At 36.6% G+C, this 16,061-nt stretch overlaps 1 protein-coding gene across 50 annotated transcripts in view; it reads left to right on the forward strand.

Moving 5' to 3' along the window:
- The window catches only part of ANK2 (ankyrin 2), a 627,576-nt gene that overhangs the window by 452,983 nt on the left and 158,532 nt on the right, over nucleotides 1-16,061 (forward strand). For all 50 annotated transcript variants that reach the window (XM_070504610.1, XM_070504620.1, XM_070504623.1 and 47 more), the window contains 2 exons: nucleotides 3,889-3,987; nucleotides 6,768-6,866. In XM_070504610.1, the coding sequence (XP_070360711.1) occupies nucleotides 3,889-3,987; nucleotides 6,768-6,866 (198 nt within the window). The remainder of the gene's footprint in view (nucleotides 1-3,888; nucleotides 3,988-6,767; nucleotides 6,867-16,061) is intronic.

Raw genomic sequence — 16,061 nt, forward strand, 5'->3', positions numbered from 1 at the left:
GTCTTTATAACCACGCTAGTTTGAGTAGTACTGGTGTTACAGAAATCTTGAAGAGACATGTATATCCTGAATTCCATTTATATCTTGTGCACAGTTTGGTTTCTGAACTATTCCCTCACATAGAAAATTTTAATCTTATTCTTGATGATTTTTTCAATCAAATGCAACTATAGTGCAGTGATTTGTAGTGGGAACTTTGTGCCCCCCCAAAAGGATATTTTTTTCCATGTAAAATTCTTCTAACTTAACCTAGTAATTAATTGAGAAGAAAGCTGGCCAATTATTAAGGAAATGTTCTATCCTGTTCTGTAGATTTAAATTTTTGTGTGTGTGTGTGTGAAAATGAGGTTGGCAACATTCATGAATTTATGAAAAGAAAATTCTGTGGAGTAAACCAAAAAGGTTTGGCCTTGGGGTCCTCCTTAGGATAACTTCTCCTGAAATTGTTTAATTTAAGTATATATTTGAATTCCGTAAGTTTTTAGATTGTGTAAGCTTTATTCTATTTGAGATACTGTCTTGTTACCTTCATCAATTTTTTTAAAAGTTTTTGTCGATATTTGTTGAAATAGGAAAATCGGAAGTCTAGTGTTCTCATAGTCTGGTCTACAACAAGTTCAAGTTTTCGGTGGTGCTAATGCTGTGGAGTGAAAGGAGAAATATCTGTCAGAGGGGAGGCTGGCAAGAGAATTGTAAATCCTTTAAACTTCAGAGAGTTGATCACTCATGGAATCAAAGAAAATTTTACACATTTTTAAATATCTTCATTCTCAAACCTTTTATTTTAAATTCGTAGAAAGTAACATTCAGAATGGTACTGTTGAGATCATTTTCAAGCCAGTCTAGAGCATTCATTTTAAACAATGATGGATTGATGATTAGTTAATAATGCTTGATTCTTTATTAAAAATGTAAACAATATTCCCCATAGATTTATCCCACAAGCTGCCCACATTACGAAATTTGTAATATGGCTGATGTTTTAATATTGGTGATATTGCTGGTAAATGTTTAACAACTGGCTGGAGTGGGGGGCAAAAAAGCCCTGATATATATTATTTGCTGATTTGCATAGTAAAATATTTCCATGACAGGAAAGGGAGACATGATATTGGGAAATATTAAATTAAAGAACTAGGAGAGAAATCGCTGGCACATATCAAGGCAAGGCTTTCTTCTTCTCTTCCTTTTCATTCTCCTCCTTCGACTAGCTATAGCTCAGAAGCCATGGGCTTAGTCCAGGAAGATCTGCTCTGTTTGGGGTGGTTAAAGGGCTTCAGAGAACTTAAGGTGGGACATCCTCCATGTCCCCTCCGCATGGTGATTTTAATTTACAGGTTAAACTTTTTTTTTTAAGTTAAATAAACATTGACATCAGATAAAATAACTTCTAAAAAGTAAAATTGATCTATTGGGAAAATTCTAGTGGGAATAAAAGTCAGCAGAAAGGAACTTTTTTTAAAAACTGAAAGATAGATTTGCAGAAGAGCAAATAAAACGATTCCCCATTCTTCAGTCTTGGAGAGGAACTTTACAAAGAGTGGGTCAACATGGAGTCATCCATGGAGAGATTCTGTTATTTGACCAAGCCAAATGTTTGCCCCTCAAGTTAGAGCTTACCAAATTATATGGCATCAGATTTTAGAAAGACGATAACAACTCCTGGGCAAATGAGTCCAGTTGTTCCACGGGCAGGCCTCAAGCACCTGGAAAAAAATATCTCCAAACCTGCTATCTCTATTCCCATTTGGATAAAAATCCTGATATACAGAAAGCTTATAAACTGTAGGGACTACTCAATCTTTTTTCAAACATATTAAATAGTTTTGATTATTTACAAATGTAATATTTACCAAAATATTCCCTCTATGCTCTCTGTAGAGTCATTCGTCCAACAATATTTATCTAGTAGATTCTCTGTGTCAGCCTGGGGCTGAGCACCCGTAAATCCCTGACCTGAACAGTCTCAAAGGTCCTTTCAAACTCTCAGGTTCTGAAACCTCGGATGGAGGCAGAGGTAGGAAGTGAGGAAGAGGGAAGGCAACTTCTTACAATAAACATCTTAAGATGCAAAATTCTTTCAATATTAGGCCATCTAGACTACTCCCAGTGATTGGAACATTTGATTCTTACTGACTGAAATAATGGATCCACTCTCCCAAAACATTGTAGTGATCATTCATGATATAGAGTTGAAGATTTCTTCCTGTAAACAACTTAGGAAAACCAATAAAATGTCATGCTGAAGAATATATAGAATAAAAAAGTATCAGGGAAGTTAAAGGCTCTTAAATATCTTCAGGCTTAATTATCTCCTTAAAAATTTCTACCCTGTGGCCACATTGCTTTCTCTTCCCTGTCTGTCAGAAGGAGTTGACTGTTTGTGAAGTAGATTACATCTATTTAAATTAAGTGCTTCCTGTTACCAAAGAGAGTGGATGTTGAATAATTAGCTCAGAAAACAACTTTAAAATGTAATGCTTTCCTTGGTCTGGTAAAGGGAGTGAAAATAATTTTTAGTTGTTGAATCATTCGTGTATAGTTAACACAGTTAACATTATTTGCATAGTGGTAGAATCCAGGGATCATAAAATTCCATCTTTTTCAAGTTTTTACTATATTGTTGATTCATTTGTTAAATTTTCTAGGAATATAATAATAAATTTCAAAAGTGCTTTAATTCTTACTATTTTGTACCATGTAAATATATAGAGACCATGACAGGCATGTATTCACAGTACAACTGTATCGCCTACTCAAAGTCGACTGTTAGTGAGAAACCAGGACCACGTTTTGCAAAGAAGAAAAACAAATATTGCTTTATTTTTTTATTTATTTATTGAGGAAGATTAGCCCTGAGCTAACATCTGCTGCCAATCCTCCTGTTTTTGCTGAGGAAGATTGGCCCTGAGCTAACATCTCTGCCCATCTTCCTCTACTTTATATGTGGGACGCCAGCCACAGCATGGCTTGCCAAACGGTGCCATGTCCACACCCGAGATCCAAACGGGCGAACCCAAGGCTGCTGAAGTGGAATGTGCAAACTTAACTGCTGTGCTACCGGGCCAGCACCATGCTTTATTTTTGAGTCAAATATAAAAGCCTGAATACTTTCCATAAGAAAATCATTAAATATAAGATGTTCAATGACCGCAAACAGGAAACTTACCATATAGCAACTTGCATCTGCATTTGGTTCTCCTTGTATTTAGGGCAAGATCTGCCTTCAAACTTTATGTCAGTATAATATGTGTAGATATCATGTTTAGTGAAATTTTTCAATGAGTTTTTTCAACGCTATGGTGAGTAATTAATTTTTTAGGAATTTAGCTAGATGGGAACCAGATATTATAGTACTATCGGAGATTGTAAGATAAACTTTAAATTTTTGAAAAATAATCTCAAGACAAATTAATGACATAATGCTAAATGTCCTTTAAGTATAGTATTATCATTGCAAAGTTATGTTGTTTTAGAAATTGTCCTATGGCTTTTTAATCACTTTTTATGAAAAGGACATTTCTCTTCCATTTGTTAAAAAATTGATTTAAAGCTTTCTATGGTCTAGAAACTGGACAGAATTTTGTTTCTGGCTAGCACAATAAATAATATAGAGTTGCTCTTTTTTTCTCTCATTAGAAAACTATTTAGATGTTTCTTAGTTAAAAAAAAAAGTTTGTTGAATGAAGTTGCCAAAACCACATTTCTGGTGAATATTTACCTCTTTGCCTCTCTGAATTGAACTTAATAGCATCAAGCTTATACAAAAAGAAAGAACAATGAGGAGATCAGAGTCTGTCTGTTCTCGCGGTTATATGCTAGCCTTAGGTGAGCAACTGTCTCTCTCATTGCTACTCCACTTCTGAGGCCTTGTTTGTCTCTCCTCAGAATGGACTCAATGCGCTCCATCTGGCTGCCAAAGAGGGCCACGTGGGGCTGGTGCAGGAGCTGCTGGGGAGAGGATCCTCCGTGGATTCTGCCACGAAGGTAAGGTTCGTGCTGGTAGAATTTTTTTCCCTGGAAAAGAAGAAATCATTTAAAGTTTCTTTTCCCTGGTTATACATTTCAGAGGTTTGCTGGAACACCAAGATTCTTAACAATACAGAACTGAAATTGAAACCCGTTCCATTAAACTTTTTAGAGTTTGAATTGTTTCATTTAGAGATTTCTCAGATATGAGACTGAAGAATTCTGTATAATATTTTCTTTTTTCCTTTGATTCACATAGAGACTAGATTAATATAATTCTCCTTAGACGATAGCACCTGTTCTCCTAAAGTTAATTCAATTTTAAAAATAAATCGATGTAATAAGCTTCTCAGTGGAAATGAGCAAGTAATTTTCATGCTTTAATTAAATTGCTATATCTTTTAATATATTCATTTAAGTTGGTAAAGGAATATACAGAATCCTTTATACTCTAGTGGAAAAGAGATTTTTTAGATCATGGATTGAATTAAAGGAAAATTAGATTTTTGTCACTGTACTTGGTTTGTAAAGAAATTGGACTCATTTTTAAAGAAATGTACAAGATGGTCAGTATACTAGAAACCATTGCTTCCTTGTTGATAATGCTTTTGCTAAAATATATTTGAATCTCATCTTTGGGGAGTCATTTCAGAAACAACAGATGTTTTAAAACATATCATCAATGGTGACAAGTCTTTGTCTTTAGAAGGTGAAATTTTAATTTGAAAAAAAAAACTGGCAGCCAGTCAGAATCAAGCTTGCTGACCAGGGCTGAGGGTGATAATATGGTTGTGGGAGATGCAGAGAGAGGTGACAGGCACTCCAGCCCCCAGCTGGGGCTTTAGTCTAAGCAGGAAAGAAAAAAGAGTACTGGAATAAATTAAGAATATGGCCAGTTAACCTGGATTTCCAATACCTCATGCATAATTGCCAAAATGTGGACTGGCCCTGCTTACAGTATAGTGTAGTATACAGCAATTCTAGTGGAAATTTAAAAACAAAAACAAACAAAAATTCTCTGGCAATTCCAAAGAAGTCAAAATGTAAGTTCATGATATGCAATAAATTCCTTACTTTGAACATAAAAAGAGAATGAACATTTTTCTTTGGTGAGGAAGATTGTTGCTGAGCTGACATCTGTGCCAGTCTTCCTCTACGTTGTATGTGGGACACCGCCACAGCATGGCTTGATGAGCGGTGTGTAGGTCCACTCCCGGGATCTGTACTGAAAATCCCAGGCCGCCTAAGCAGAGTGTGCAAACTTAACCACTATGTCCCAGGCCAGCCCCTTGGCCTTGTATTTTAAATGTCTGTGTCTCCTACTTCATTTCAAATGTGTGTGTGTGTGTGTGTGTATGTGCATTTATTTTGTTGATAAATCATTATTTTAAAATATTTTGAAATCAATAGATTAAAATATTTGCATATATGATTATGTTGAACTGGGCTCTGTTTTACAACTGAAGAAATTCTCTTGGTAATCTCAAATGTATCAAAACATTTAAACCCTCATATTGTATGTCATAACCCAAAAAGTTTATGAAAAGTTGCTATTTCTCTAGAACCTCTAGATTGAATGTACAAACCGAGAGTATGAATGTATGTAGCTTAATGCCTGTGAACCATCAAAGGAAAACGTTGTCTCAATACTAAATGAGAAATGAGAAGTATGGAAAGGGTAAATAAATTTTTCTTTGCTAGTCTCAGCCATGAGTAATACCAGAATGAACACTTTTATTAACATTTCTCTTGGTCACATCAAATAAATGTTAAAAGAATATTTAAAGAATATCAGTTTGAATGTGTATCAAATTATTTGCTTCCTCTGAGTTGCCCAAATTAGTATAATATATTCATTAAACCAACTACTTTTTGGTTGCTTGTTTATCGTTTCCTTTCCTTTAAACTCTATTGATATTTTGAAATATAGATTCACTTTACATCATAGATTACAATTGTAGAATTTTAGATCTGGAAAAAAATCTCATTTAAAAAGAAGGCAGCTGAGCCCTCAAAATAGGAAGTGAGTGGCTGAAGGCCCCATAGTGAGTTGGTGACAGAAAGAGAACTAGTGTCCATGATTTATGGCTCTGAATCTACAGATTTCTGTTTTTTTCATTTTTTCCTTTTATTTATTTTAGTCACATCATAATTTTCTTTTTTTCTATATTTTCTTTTCATCTATATTTTTTCATGAAAAGTTTAAATTATTTTTCATTTATGTTTGGTCCTGTGGATGGTAAATTTTGATGTAGCATATGGTAGAAATCATCAGTAACGTTATAGTTTCTGTAAAATGTAGTATTTCATTCCCCAAATATTTTGAACAACCACGTGCTCTAGTGGCTGGAAATACAACTGTGAGTTAAGTCATTTTCTCTACCACTTAAAATCTGTAGGTTTCTCCGCAAGGCAGTATGAGCTCAATGGTTCAGTAAAGTTTTTTTTTTTAGTTAACTTTACCTTGGGATGGGACTGTTTAGTTGTTGGTTAAATCACATGAATGGTGATATTGTCACACACACACTCATGCACACACATCCCAAATTATTTGATTCAATAAGAACTCAGTCTTTGAATGTTCTTAACACTACACTGGAATTGTGAAGGATAGAAAAGAAAGACACTATATGGGTTTTAACCATAAAAAATTATCCGTTCCCAAGGTGGGCTACTATTTTGATAGAATGATAAGTTTTAACCAGTTGAAAGAATCAGCAAAATTGAAAATGCCTGTACCTTTTAATTTCTACAAAATTTGGAAACCTAACATTTTCTACTTTGTTTCTCCAAAACAGAAGGGAAATACTGCTCTTCACATTGCGTCTTTGGCTGGACAAGCAGAAGTTGTCAAAGTTCTGGTTAAGGAAGGAGCCAATATCAATGCACAGTCTCAGGTATTACACTCAGATTTCCTCTAATGTAAATAAATTTCAATTAGAACAGCTTTGTGAAGTTGATTTAATGGGTTTTGTCAGCAGTTGGGTAGATAAATTTAGTATAAGTACTGCTGTTATTTATTTCAGCCAAATTATTTTATGAACTCAGGCTATGACGTTTCTCATTTTTTTGATGCATCATGACCTCCCTCTTAAGATAACTGAAACTTTGACAAGTGCACAGTCTATCATTGTCTTGAAGTGCATTAAAAAAGAATATAAAGTGTTTTATCCAGAATGACAGTGACATCTGTGAAATATGAATTATTCATGCAAGTTCTGTGTTGCTCTATAAAAGTATTTTCTTTCCTTAAATTTTAAAAATTCTCAAAAGATTAGCATTCCAGTGGAAATCTGCTGTAAAGTGGGAATCACACTACCTTGGTTACTTCACACTCTAAATGTGGGCTTTACAAAACCCCAAAGGGAAACGGGAAAATTCGAGACCCACAGCCTTGTGATGCATGGAATAACAATTATATAAGGTAGGAAATGCATGTTATTAAAATGAAATTAAGAAAAATTTTAAAAGAATAATCAAAATACATCATACCCTAAACTTGATCCCTATTTTTTTTTTTCTGGTGGAAAAGAGGGAAAATATTGTTTTGCCCAAAGCTTTACTCTTAGTATCTAGTATGCATTTGTGTAGAAATTGAGGTGCCTATCTTTATAATCAACTCCATTTATTTTCTCTACTTTTTAAGGTTTTTAGCCTTTCTGATAACACAGACCACACCATGGGGGTTATTGGGAAAATAAACCAGTCCTTCTCAATGCATTTGTTGGGATAACCTCACCAGTTTGCCTTTGAAGGCCTTTATATAGGAATATCTGTTACCTACTTTGTTCATTCATTTGTCATGAGGACACAGCTCTAGTTGTAGAAATGGCACAAGCTCCGAGTTCTGGACCCATAAAATACTTAAGGGCAAAGGTTGGAATCAGCCGTATTTTCTTTGACTTTGATTATAGGGAAGAATCTGTTGAAATTATAACAGACAAGACATTATCCATTTTTATCTGTAATATCATACTGTTTTAAATAACCACATTTTTCCCTTACAACACAAATTTTTAGTTAAATACATATCAATATTTTCACATTTATCAAGAATATGCCATATTCTAAAGTCTTTATTAAATGAAATTTTTTAAAAAATTGGTACCATCTGTAAAGAACTCCTGTTTATTCTATAAAGTATGATGGTATCTTGGGCTTGGAGACACAGGACTCTACAAAATCTACTGCCCCAAAGTAAGGGATAAAAACTTTTCTTTACAGCAAGAGAACATCTTTTCGCTGCAGAGCAGAGGTGCTCAAACTTTAGCTTGCATTGTAATCACCTGCAGGGCTTGTTGAAACACGTGCTTCTGGGCCCCACCCCAGAATTTCTGGTTCAGTTCTGGGGTGGGACCTGAGAATTTTCATTTCTCACAAGTTCTCAGATAATGCTGATACTGCTGGCCCAGGGACCGCACTTTGAGAACCACTGCTTTGGAGAATGTAAGAGAAAATTTGGCATAAGAATATTGTAGTAAGATTCACTAAATATAGATTCAACTACGTGCATGAGTCAATAGTTTATGTACTTAAGAAGCATGGAAATGAAAGCCTGGTCAAGTTCAATTGCCCACAGGAGGTTCCTTTTGATGGGAAGTTCACCTATACGTTGGTGCTATTAATATCTATAAAAAGAACTTGGTTACTTTTTTCAACTGACTGGTTGAACATAGTGATTTCATAAAAGTTGACAGGTAGCAGATGCTGCAAGGTAAATGCTTGTTAAAAGTTACATCGGTCATTACAGTGATTGTTGGAAACTTACATGCTTTGGAGACTTTTCAAGGAGAACCAGCTAAAACCATTTAATCAATAATTTGCTTTCAGAGTCAATGAGCCTGTTCTTTATAGTCATAATCATGCCAGATTATAACAGGTCTTAAAGGAAGATTTATATTATCATTAAGAGATTAAAATAATCTTTATCTGCACTATATTCAATTAGCTCAATTTAAGATTTACATTATAGGAAATCCTGACAAATAGCTTCGAACTGATTTTTATATTGTGAGAAAGTTTTAGAGTGACTATTTTTGCTATATTGAATTTAGGTAGCCATCATTACCAATTAACAAAAATTATTATTACTTAGGATATTTTATAATTTAATGATTAAGATTAAAATACAGGAATTTATATAAAACAGGTTGACAATTTTGCTTCTATGTGTAAGTAAATTCCAAAGGCATGATTTTAAGGGCTGTTGAGGGTAGATATGAGTCCTTCTGCATAAATGATTCTCGTCGGCCCTGTCCTGTTTAAGATACAGATTTCTTATGTGACAACAGTGGACTCAGGTGAATGGATAAGAGCCATGCTCATGATGGTTGGACTGTCACTTCCTTTTCAGAACCAGAAAAAGAGCATAGGAATCCCAAATGCACAACATAGATTTTGAATTTTGTACTCAAATTATACCTTCTACATCTTTTTAAGAACATAATGCAAGGTAAATACAGAATAGTCTGTTATTACAGGAACGTTGGTGGCTGCATAGTACTTTGCTTTTGGAAGGCTTCTGGGTTATTTGGAAATGGACCATTAAGGTTTTTGTTGAATTAAGAAAGTAAGAAACTCTCTGGAAAGCTTGACGGGATAAGCATTCAGTCAACATTTACAGGCTCATAGGTTCTGGAGAGGTACACATCTGTGGATTCTTCTGCATTCTCTACAGAAACTGCGAGATCCATGGGAGGCTTACCTTCACATGACAGTGCCAATTTCGGTAGGCAGTGTGCTTATTTCATGAAGAACTGCAGAACACCAGCAGGAGCTATTTAAGTATTTTAAATAGAATTATGTGGTTGATATGTTAACAGTCAACAAATGTTGAAGTTTCTATGCTCAGCAGTGGTAGCAGTGAGGGCCCCACCCAGCCAGATCTCAGTGTGATTTTAAGTATTGCCCTGACCTTGTGTCTCTCCGGCTTGATTCTTGGCTCTCCTGGATTCAGTGGCATGGGGATCTCATCAAGACCTCAGTGAAAGCTGTTTTGATGGAATAATGGGGCTGGAAGTCAAATTAGAGTGATCTAAGGAATGCTATTTGCCTCGATGATGGTTGCTTGCTTTCTGAAAACAGAGATACTTTCAGGAAATCCTTATTAGGCATTTAACATCCTCCAAACAGTCTTCCATGAGTCTTGCTGGGATGCGCTCTGGCTATCTGTACGGGCATTTTTTGGTCACTTTTATAACCTTTAAAGCTACGAGACTCAGAGAGATGACTTTTAAAAAATTGTCCCAGTTACATATTATCAAAGAAATTAGACTTTGAAAAAGTTTTAAAAATATTCTTAGAGAAATGAGTTCCCTTAAATTCTTGTAGCACTTTTTGCCTGTTGAAATTTAGCCATCTCAGGTTTGTTTTTTCAGTGTATATCTACAATTTCTGCAAAGTCTTTAACTTCTGGAGAGCAGGTCATTCTTCTCACATTTCTTTATAGTCTTGGGATTTGGCATAAAGCCTTGTGCATATATGATCGGAGGCTAAACATGTGCACGTATGCTCTTCATTTGTAAGAATTAGCTTTGTTGTATATTCCTGTCATTCCTAACAGTGGGTGTTAATATTAATAATAGTACAAATAATAATACTGACTGCCGGGCACTGTCCCCAGCGCATTGTGTACCTTGTCTCTTTTGATCTTCATTTACTCCGTCATTATCGATGACAAATAAACAACGATATTTCACTTACTCGCTCATAATCTGCATCCCCAGGCAAAACTGCTCCTCACAGTTCCCACATCAGTTCTACATTCACTACAAACCTTGGAGAATAATTTTAAAAATTCCTTTTTCTTCTGGCCCAAAACCATATTAAGGTCCAAATAAGTGGATTCTCCTGAAGTAGAATCCGTGCAGAAGGTTCGAGGTGCGATAGCTCTGTAAAATGTTCAAGACGTGAATAGATTTTGCTGTCACTGCCAAGGAAATCAGGCCTGAGGAATGTCTCCCCTTTAATTTTCTCTACAAAAATGTGACTTTTTGTTCCTCATCTAAGAAAGTTTTCCCTTTAGATCTTTATTATATTCTCCTTATATAAAATTATTAAAATCAGAATGATTTTAAATAAAGCAAAGTTACCTTAAAAATATCTGGTTTTTGTTTTTATAAAGCAAACTGGTTTATGTTATGTATACTTTACTACAATTAAAAAAAAAAAAAAGCAAAATGGATCCCAGAATAGATAAAATCTCTGTGCAGCAGAAACTAGGTGAAACTGTGGTGCGTGGGCCAGGACAACTGGTCAGCTGTGGCTTTCTCACTATCTTCCACCTTGTGCAGTGGAGCCTGTGATGGTTGAGTTCCCTGATAGAGAAAGAAAAATGTGATTTCATTAGAAGAAAGGATGGGCTAGAAGCTCCCATGAGCCTGTTTAAGAAGTATGTGTCTGGGGAGCTGAGTCTGGGTTGGAATAGATTCCAGATGCCACAAAGGTACAGCCAAATAGTGATATCTTGCACTCAGACTCTTCAAGTGTATTTTCATGTGTTATTTAATCTCATTTTATCTTTACGATGATGTGAATCAGTGATGGTTATTCTCATTTTGGATATGGGGAAAACGGAGGCACGTAGGAAAACCAAGATCTCGTAACAAATTAGTGATGGAGCCACAAACCCATGGCCGTTTGGTATGGATACCTTAATAACATACCTTCCAATAATCCTCAGTATAGTTCACTATTTCCCATAAAGCTGTTTCTACACCTTCTGCCTCCACTAGGGAGGTCCAAGACCCTACTTACCTTCCACAAGAGCCAGGTCCCTGGTTCAGACGCCATCCATTCACTCCTGGTCTAGTGCTCAGATGGTGGAAATAACTAAGAGTGTTCCGTAAAAGGTAGGCAGCTACCAGGTGAAGGCATTCATGTGCACTGTGACGCCTCATCCGTAGTCGGGACTTTTTCACTCAGCCACCCATTCTCTTAGAGCGTTCTTTCACCAAACACAATTTTTAACACATGGAAGACTTAAATACACTTTCTGAGCTGTGGTTTGTCATGTCTTTTTTCATTCATTTTTCTTATCTATGTCTACACTGTTTTACTTTTTCTTGGAATTTCTTGTGTTTCAGTCCTTTTATGAGGACTCCAGAAAGAATTTTTTCTTTTCATCTTATTTTAATGGTAAGTCCAAATAAGATACTCTGATTTGGTAGTCTTGATGTTTTACTGAAAATTTATTTCTGTTTTTCTTGACTCCTTTTGCCTGTTTTGTGCTCACTACTCTTTGTGTTACTAAAACCAAAGTGTGTTTTCCTCCTGGTGAGTTAAATCAGACTCTCCACTGGAAACAGTTGTTACACAAAGTAGGGTATATTTGCAGCAAATAGGAGGCCACGCGGAATCATTTCCAAAGTCGTGGTGTCCCTGAACAAAGGGAAGCAAGGACTTTTTATTTTGGATGGGGAATGAATAGTCAAAAGGGAGAGGTGGATATTCGCTGGTGCAGGCTCAGATGGAAAACATGTTTCCACAGACACTGTAGGTTATGGTAATGAGGCCTATGCTCCTCCTGGAGAGGAGATCTTAGCATTAAAAATAAGGCCAAGGTCATAGACCTCGCCCTTGTGGTGGGGCTTGGTCTGGTTCAGGGTGATTGGTGATTGCATCTCTTAAACAGTTAAATGCTTCCAAACCCACCCTTGAGTTCCTCAGGGCAATTAGTTGGTGACATTTGTTCTTTCAATCCTGGAAATTTTATTCCAAAAGAAGACTTTCCTCTTTTTAACACAAACATATTTAGGCTGTTATTTTATTAGCTTTCACAGTTTCAGACTGTGACCATTAACGACAGTTGCAAGATTTCATGACCATTGATTACACCCCAGAATTTTAGAGGTGCATATACCCTCCATATGCAATGATAAATGTCTTTTCAGGTGTAGCATCCAATAGCTTTTTCTTCATTGGCCCTTACCCATTGTCACAAATAATTTGAATTGGGCTGTGAAGAGGAAGAAAGCCTACACAGTTGGCCAGCATGCCCATTACACTGAATTGCTTCCATATGGCCACAGAGCCATCCTTGGCTCTCGAAACAAAAACTCATAATGGAACATTCTGTTCTGTCACACACACACACAAAGTGTATAAAATGGAATCTGTGATCACAGATTTCAAAAAAAGGTTTTGTTTTCAGCTTTTTTTTTTTTCTCCAAATATACATGTATGGTTCTTTCTTAGTAAGGTTCTTGATTTTTTTAATTGGGAAAATTACTATCGTAACACAAATTCTCTGATGTTAACATGAAGGCACGTACTTTCATCTGTCCAGGCATAAGAAAGAAGTCAGAATACTTATGTTGTCTTTTTGACTCTGAAAATCAGCTTATTGGGTGATTACAAGTTTGTAGGAACATCTGTGTTCCTCAGCATTCCAAGTTAAAGGAAGTATGCTTTCTCCAATTCTCCATTCTTTGATATGCTTAAAGAAATGATGAGAATTGATGTCTTTAAAATTTTGCATAGGATGGAATTATTGTCTCACATCCCAGTAGAATTCCAGCATTAAAATTACCAGTCTGCAGGGCCAGCCTGGTGGTGTGGTTGAATTCGCGTGCTCTGCTTTGGTGGCCCAGGGTTTTCAGGTTCAGATCCTGGGTGCGGACCTACATACCACTCATTAAGCCATGCTGTGGCAGCATCCCATATACAAAATAGGGGAAGATTGGCATAGATGTTAGCTCAGGGTCACTCTTCCTCAAGAAAAAGAGGAAAATTGGCCACAGATGTTAGCTCATAGCTGATCTTCCTCTCACACACACACAAAATTACTAGTCTGCTAAATATGTACACAGAATTTCTGAAAAGACAGGATAATGTCTTCAATAAAGTAATTTTTTCAATTTTTGAAATAAAATTAATATATTTATATTTTGACTTTATGCTAATTTATCTGGGGACAGGTGGTATGGAAAGACAGAATGCTAGTTGTCATTTTTTCTGAAACTTGAATGAATTAAGGCATAAACATCATCAAATCTAAATCTTTGGTAGATCCCCCATTTATTTATCACTTCATAAGCCTACCCAAATCCAATATTATTGCATTTTAAGGGAACTAAATTTGGAGTAAGATGCGACTTATAGGGAGAAGAGGAAAATGGCAAAGATAGCTCTAAATTTCTCTTAGTAGAAATACAGTTCAAATTTCATGCAGAAGACCCTCCTTTTCCTCTCCTTCTGAGTTAAAGTGGAAGATAAGCTTCTGTGGCAGTAAATGGTTAAAATGGTTACCTCAGCTCTCACAGCACAGTGTGTACACTCCACAGCCACTGAGACCCTGGATGAACCCATCAGGAAGACCCTTCGAGACAAAGATCGCAAAACGAAACAAAAATGGGAAAACATGACGCTAAATAAAACTTGCCAATAGAAAATTATTGAAGTAATCACCCCCACCACCCTCCCCTCCTCAGCAGGTCTCTGGTATTCAATGTGTGTTCTCTAATGTCTGCTAGAGATAAAACGATGTGGGGAGGGGGGAGGCCTGAGCAAGTGACAACTGAACTGCTCTCTTTCTTCTAACTCATAATTTTATTTTTTTAATTTACCTTTTCCAGCTTTATTGAGGTATAATTGACAAATAAAATTGTAAGATATTTAAAGTGTACATCGTGATGATTTGACGTATGTATCTGTTGTGAAAGGACTCCCCCCGTCACATTAATTAACACATCCGTCACCTCATATATTGCTTTCTTTTTTGGTGAAAACATTTAGGTTCTACTCTCTTAACAATTTTCAATTATTCCACACAGTGTTATCAGCTATACTCACTGTCTTATACATTAAATCGTCAGACCTTATTCATCTTATAGCTGAATCTTTGTACCCTTTGACCAATCTCTCCCTATTTCCCCCACGTACCACCCCCCACCGCCCCTGGCAACCACTTTTCTACCCTTTGTTTCTATGAGTTCGATTTTTTTTTTTTTTAGATTTCACATATAAGTGATACCATGCTGTATTTGTTTTTCTCCCTCTGGTTTATTTCACTGAGCGTAATGCCCTCCAGTGAACTGTTCTCTTGAAGACAGGAACTGAGATGAAAATCAGGGTAAGAAGAGATGCAGCGTGCTACAGGAAAATGAAATAGTACCCGCAGGAGCCTGAGGACATCTGGGAGCTGAAACATTAAGGGGAAATGTGGTAGATATGAGGCCTGACAGAGGAAGTCAGATCCCGCAGGACTCTGTGAGCCACGTTAATGCTTTTGTTTTAAGATGTTTACCCTAAGCCTAATATGAGGTGGAGGTGGGAGGTAGAACGAGATAAGATTTGGATGTGGAGAAGGTTGCCCTGGTGCAGTTTGGAGAACAACTTGGAGGGAAGCCAGGGCGGATGCAAAGCAAACTATTGGGAGACAATTGCAGTGGCTGACTCTAGACAACAGGTGATATTAGCTTAGCATGGAGAGCTGGTGGTTTGTGTGCTGGAGAAAAGGGGACTGCTCTGACAGAGAGGTAGGAACTCTTTCTGAGCACTGGGTACTGATAGCCTATGGGAGGTGAGGAAGAGGTGACAGGATGACTTCTGGATTTCTCTTAACTGTCAGTATAGATGGTGATGCAGTCCACTGATAGAACACTGGATGAGGACAGGGTTTTGTTCTGGGGTTTTTTTTTGGGGGGGTGAAAAGGAGAGTGGAGATCATGGGTCGCATTTTAAGTACTTGTTAGACATCTAAGAGGAGATTTTATTGGGACGTTTAAGCTACAGGTCTAGAGCTTGCAGAAGAATTCTGGAACGAAATGAAGACATTTATGGGTCATCCAGCGTAACTGGTTGTTGAAGCATTAGACTTGAATGCGGCTGCCAAGCAGTGAAGCCTGGGAGAGGTGGGAGAGGGTCTGGGATGCAGGGAAAGTTTTTATTTCGTTATTTTTTAAATTATTTCATTGAGGTCATATTGGTTTACAACATTGTGTAATTTAAGGTGTATATCGTTGTATATCAGTTTCTGTGTAGACTGCATCATGCTCACCACGAGTGGTCTAGTTTTTATCTGTCACTGTACATATGTGACCCTTTACTTCTTTCGCCTTTCTCCCACCCTTCTTCCCCTCTGGTAACCACTA

The sequence above is a fragment of the Equus asinus genome, chromosome 3 (assembly GCF_041296235.1).
Source record: "Equus asinus isolate D_3611 breed Donkey chromosome 3, EquAss-T2T_v2, whole genome shotgun sequence".
Taxonomy (NCBI): domain Eukaryota; kingdom Metazoa; phylum Chordata; class Mammalia; order Perissodactyla; family Equidae; genus Equus; species Equus asinus.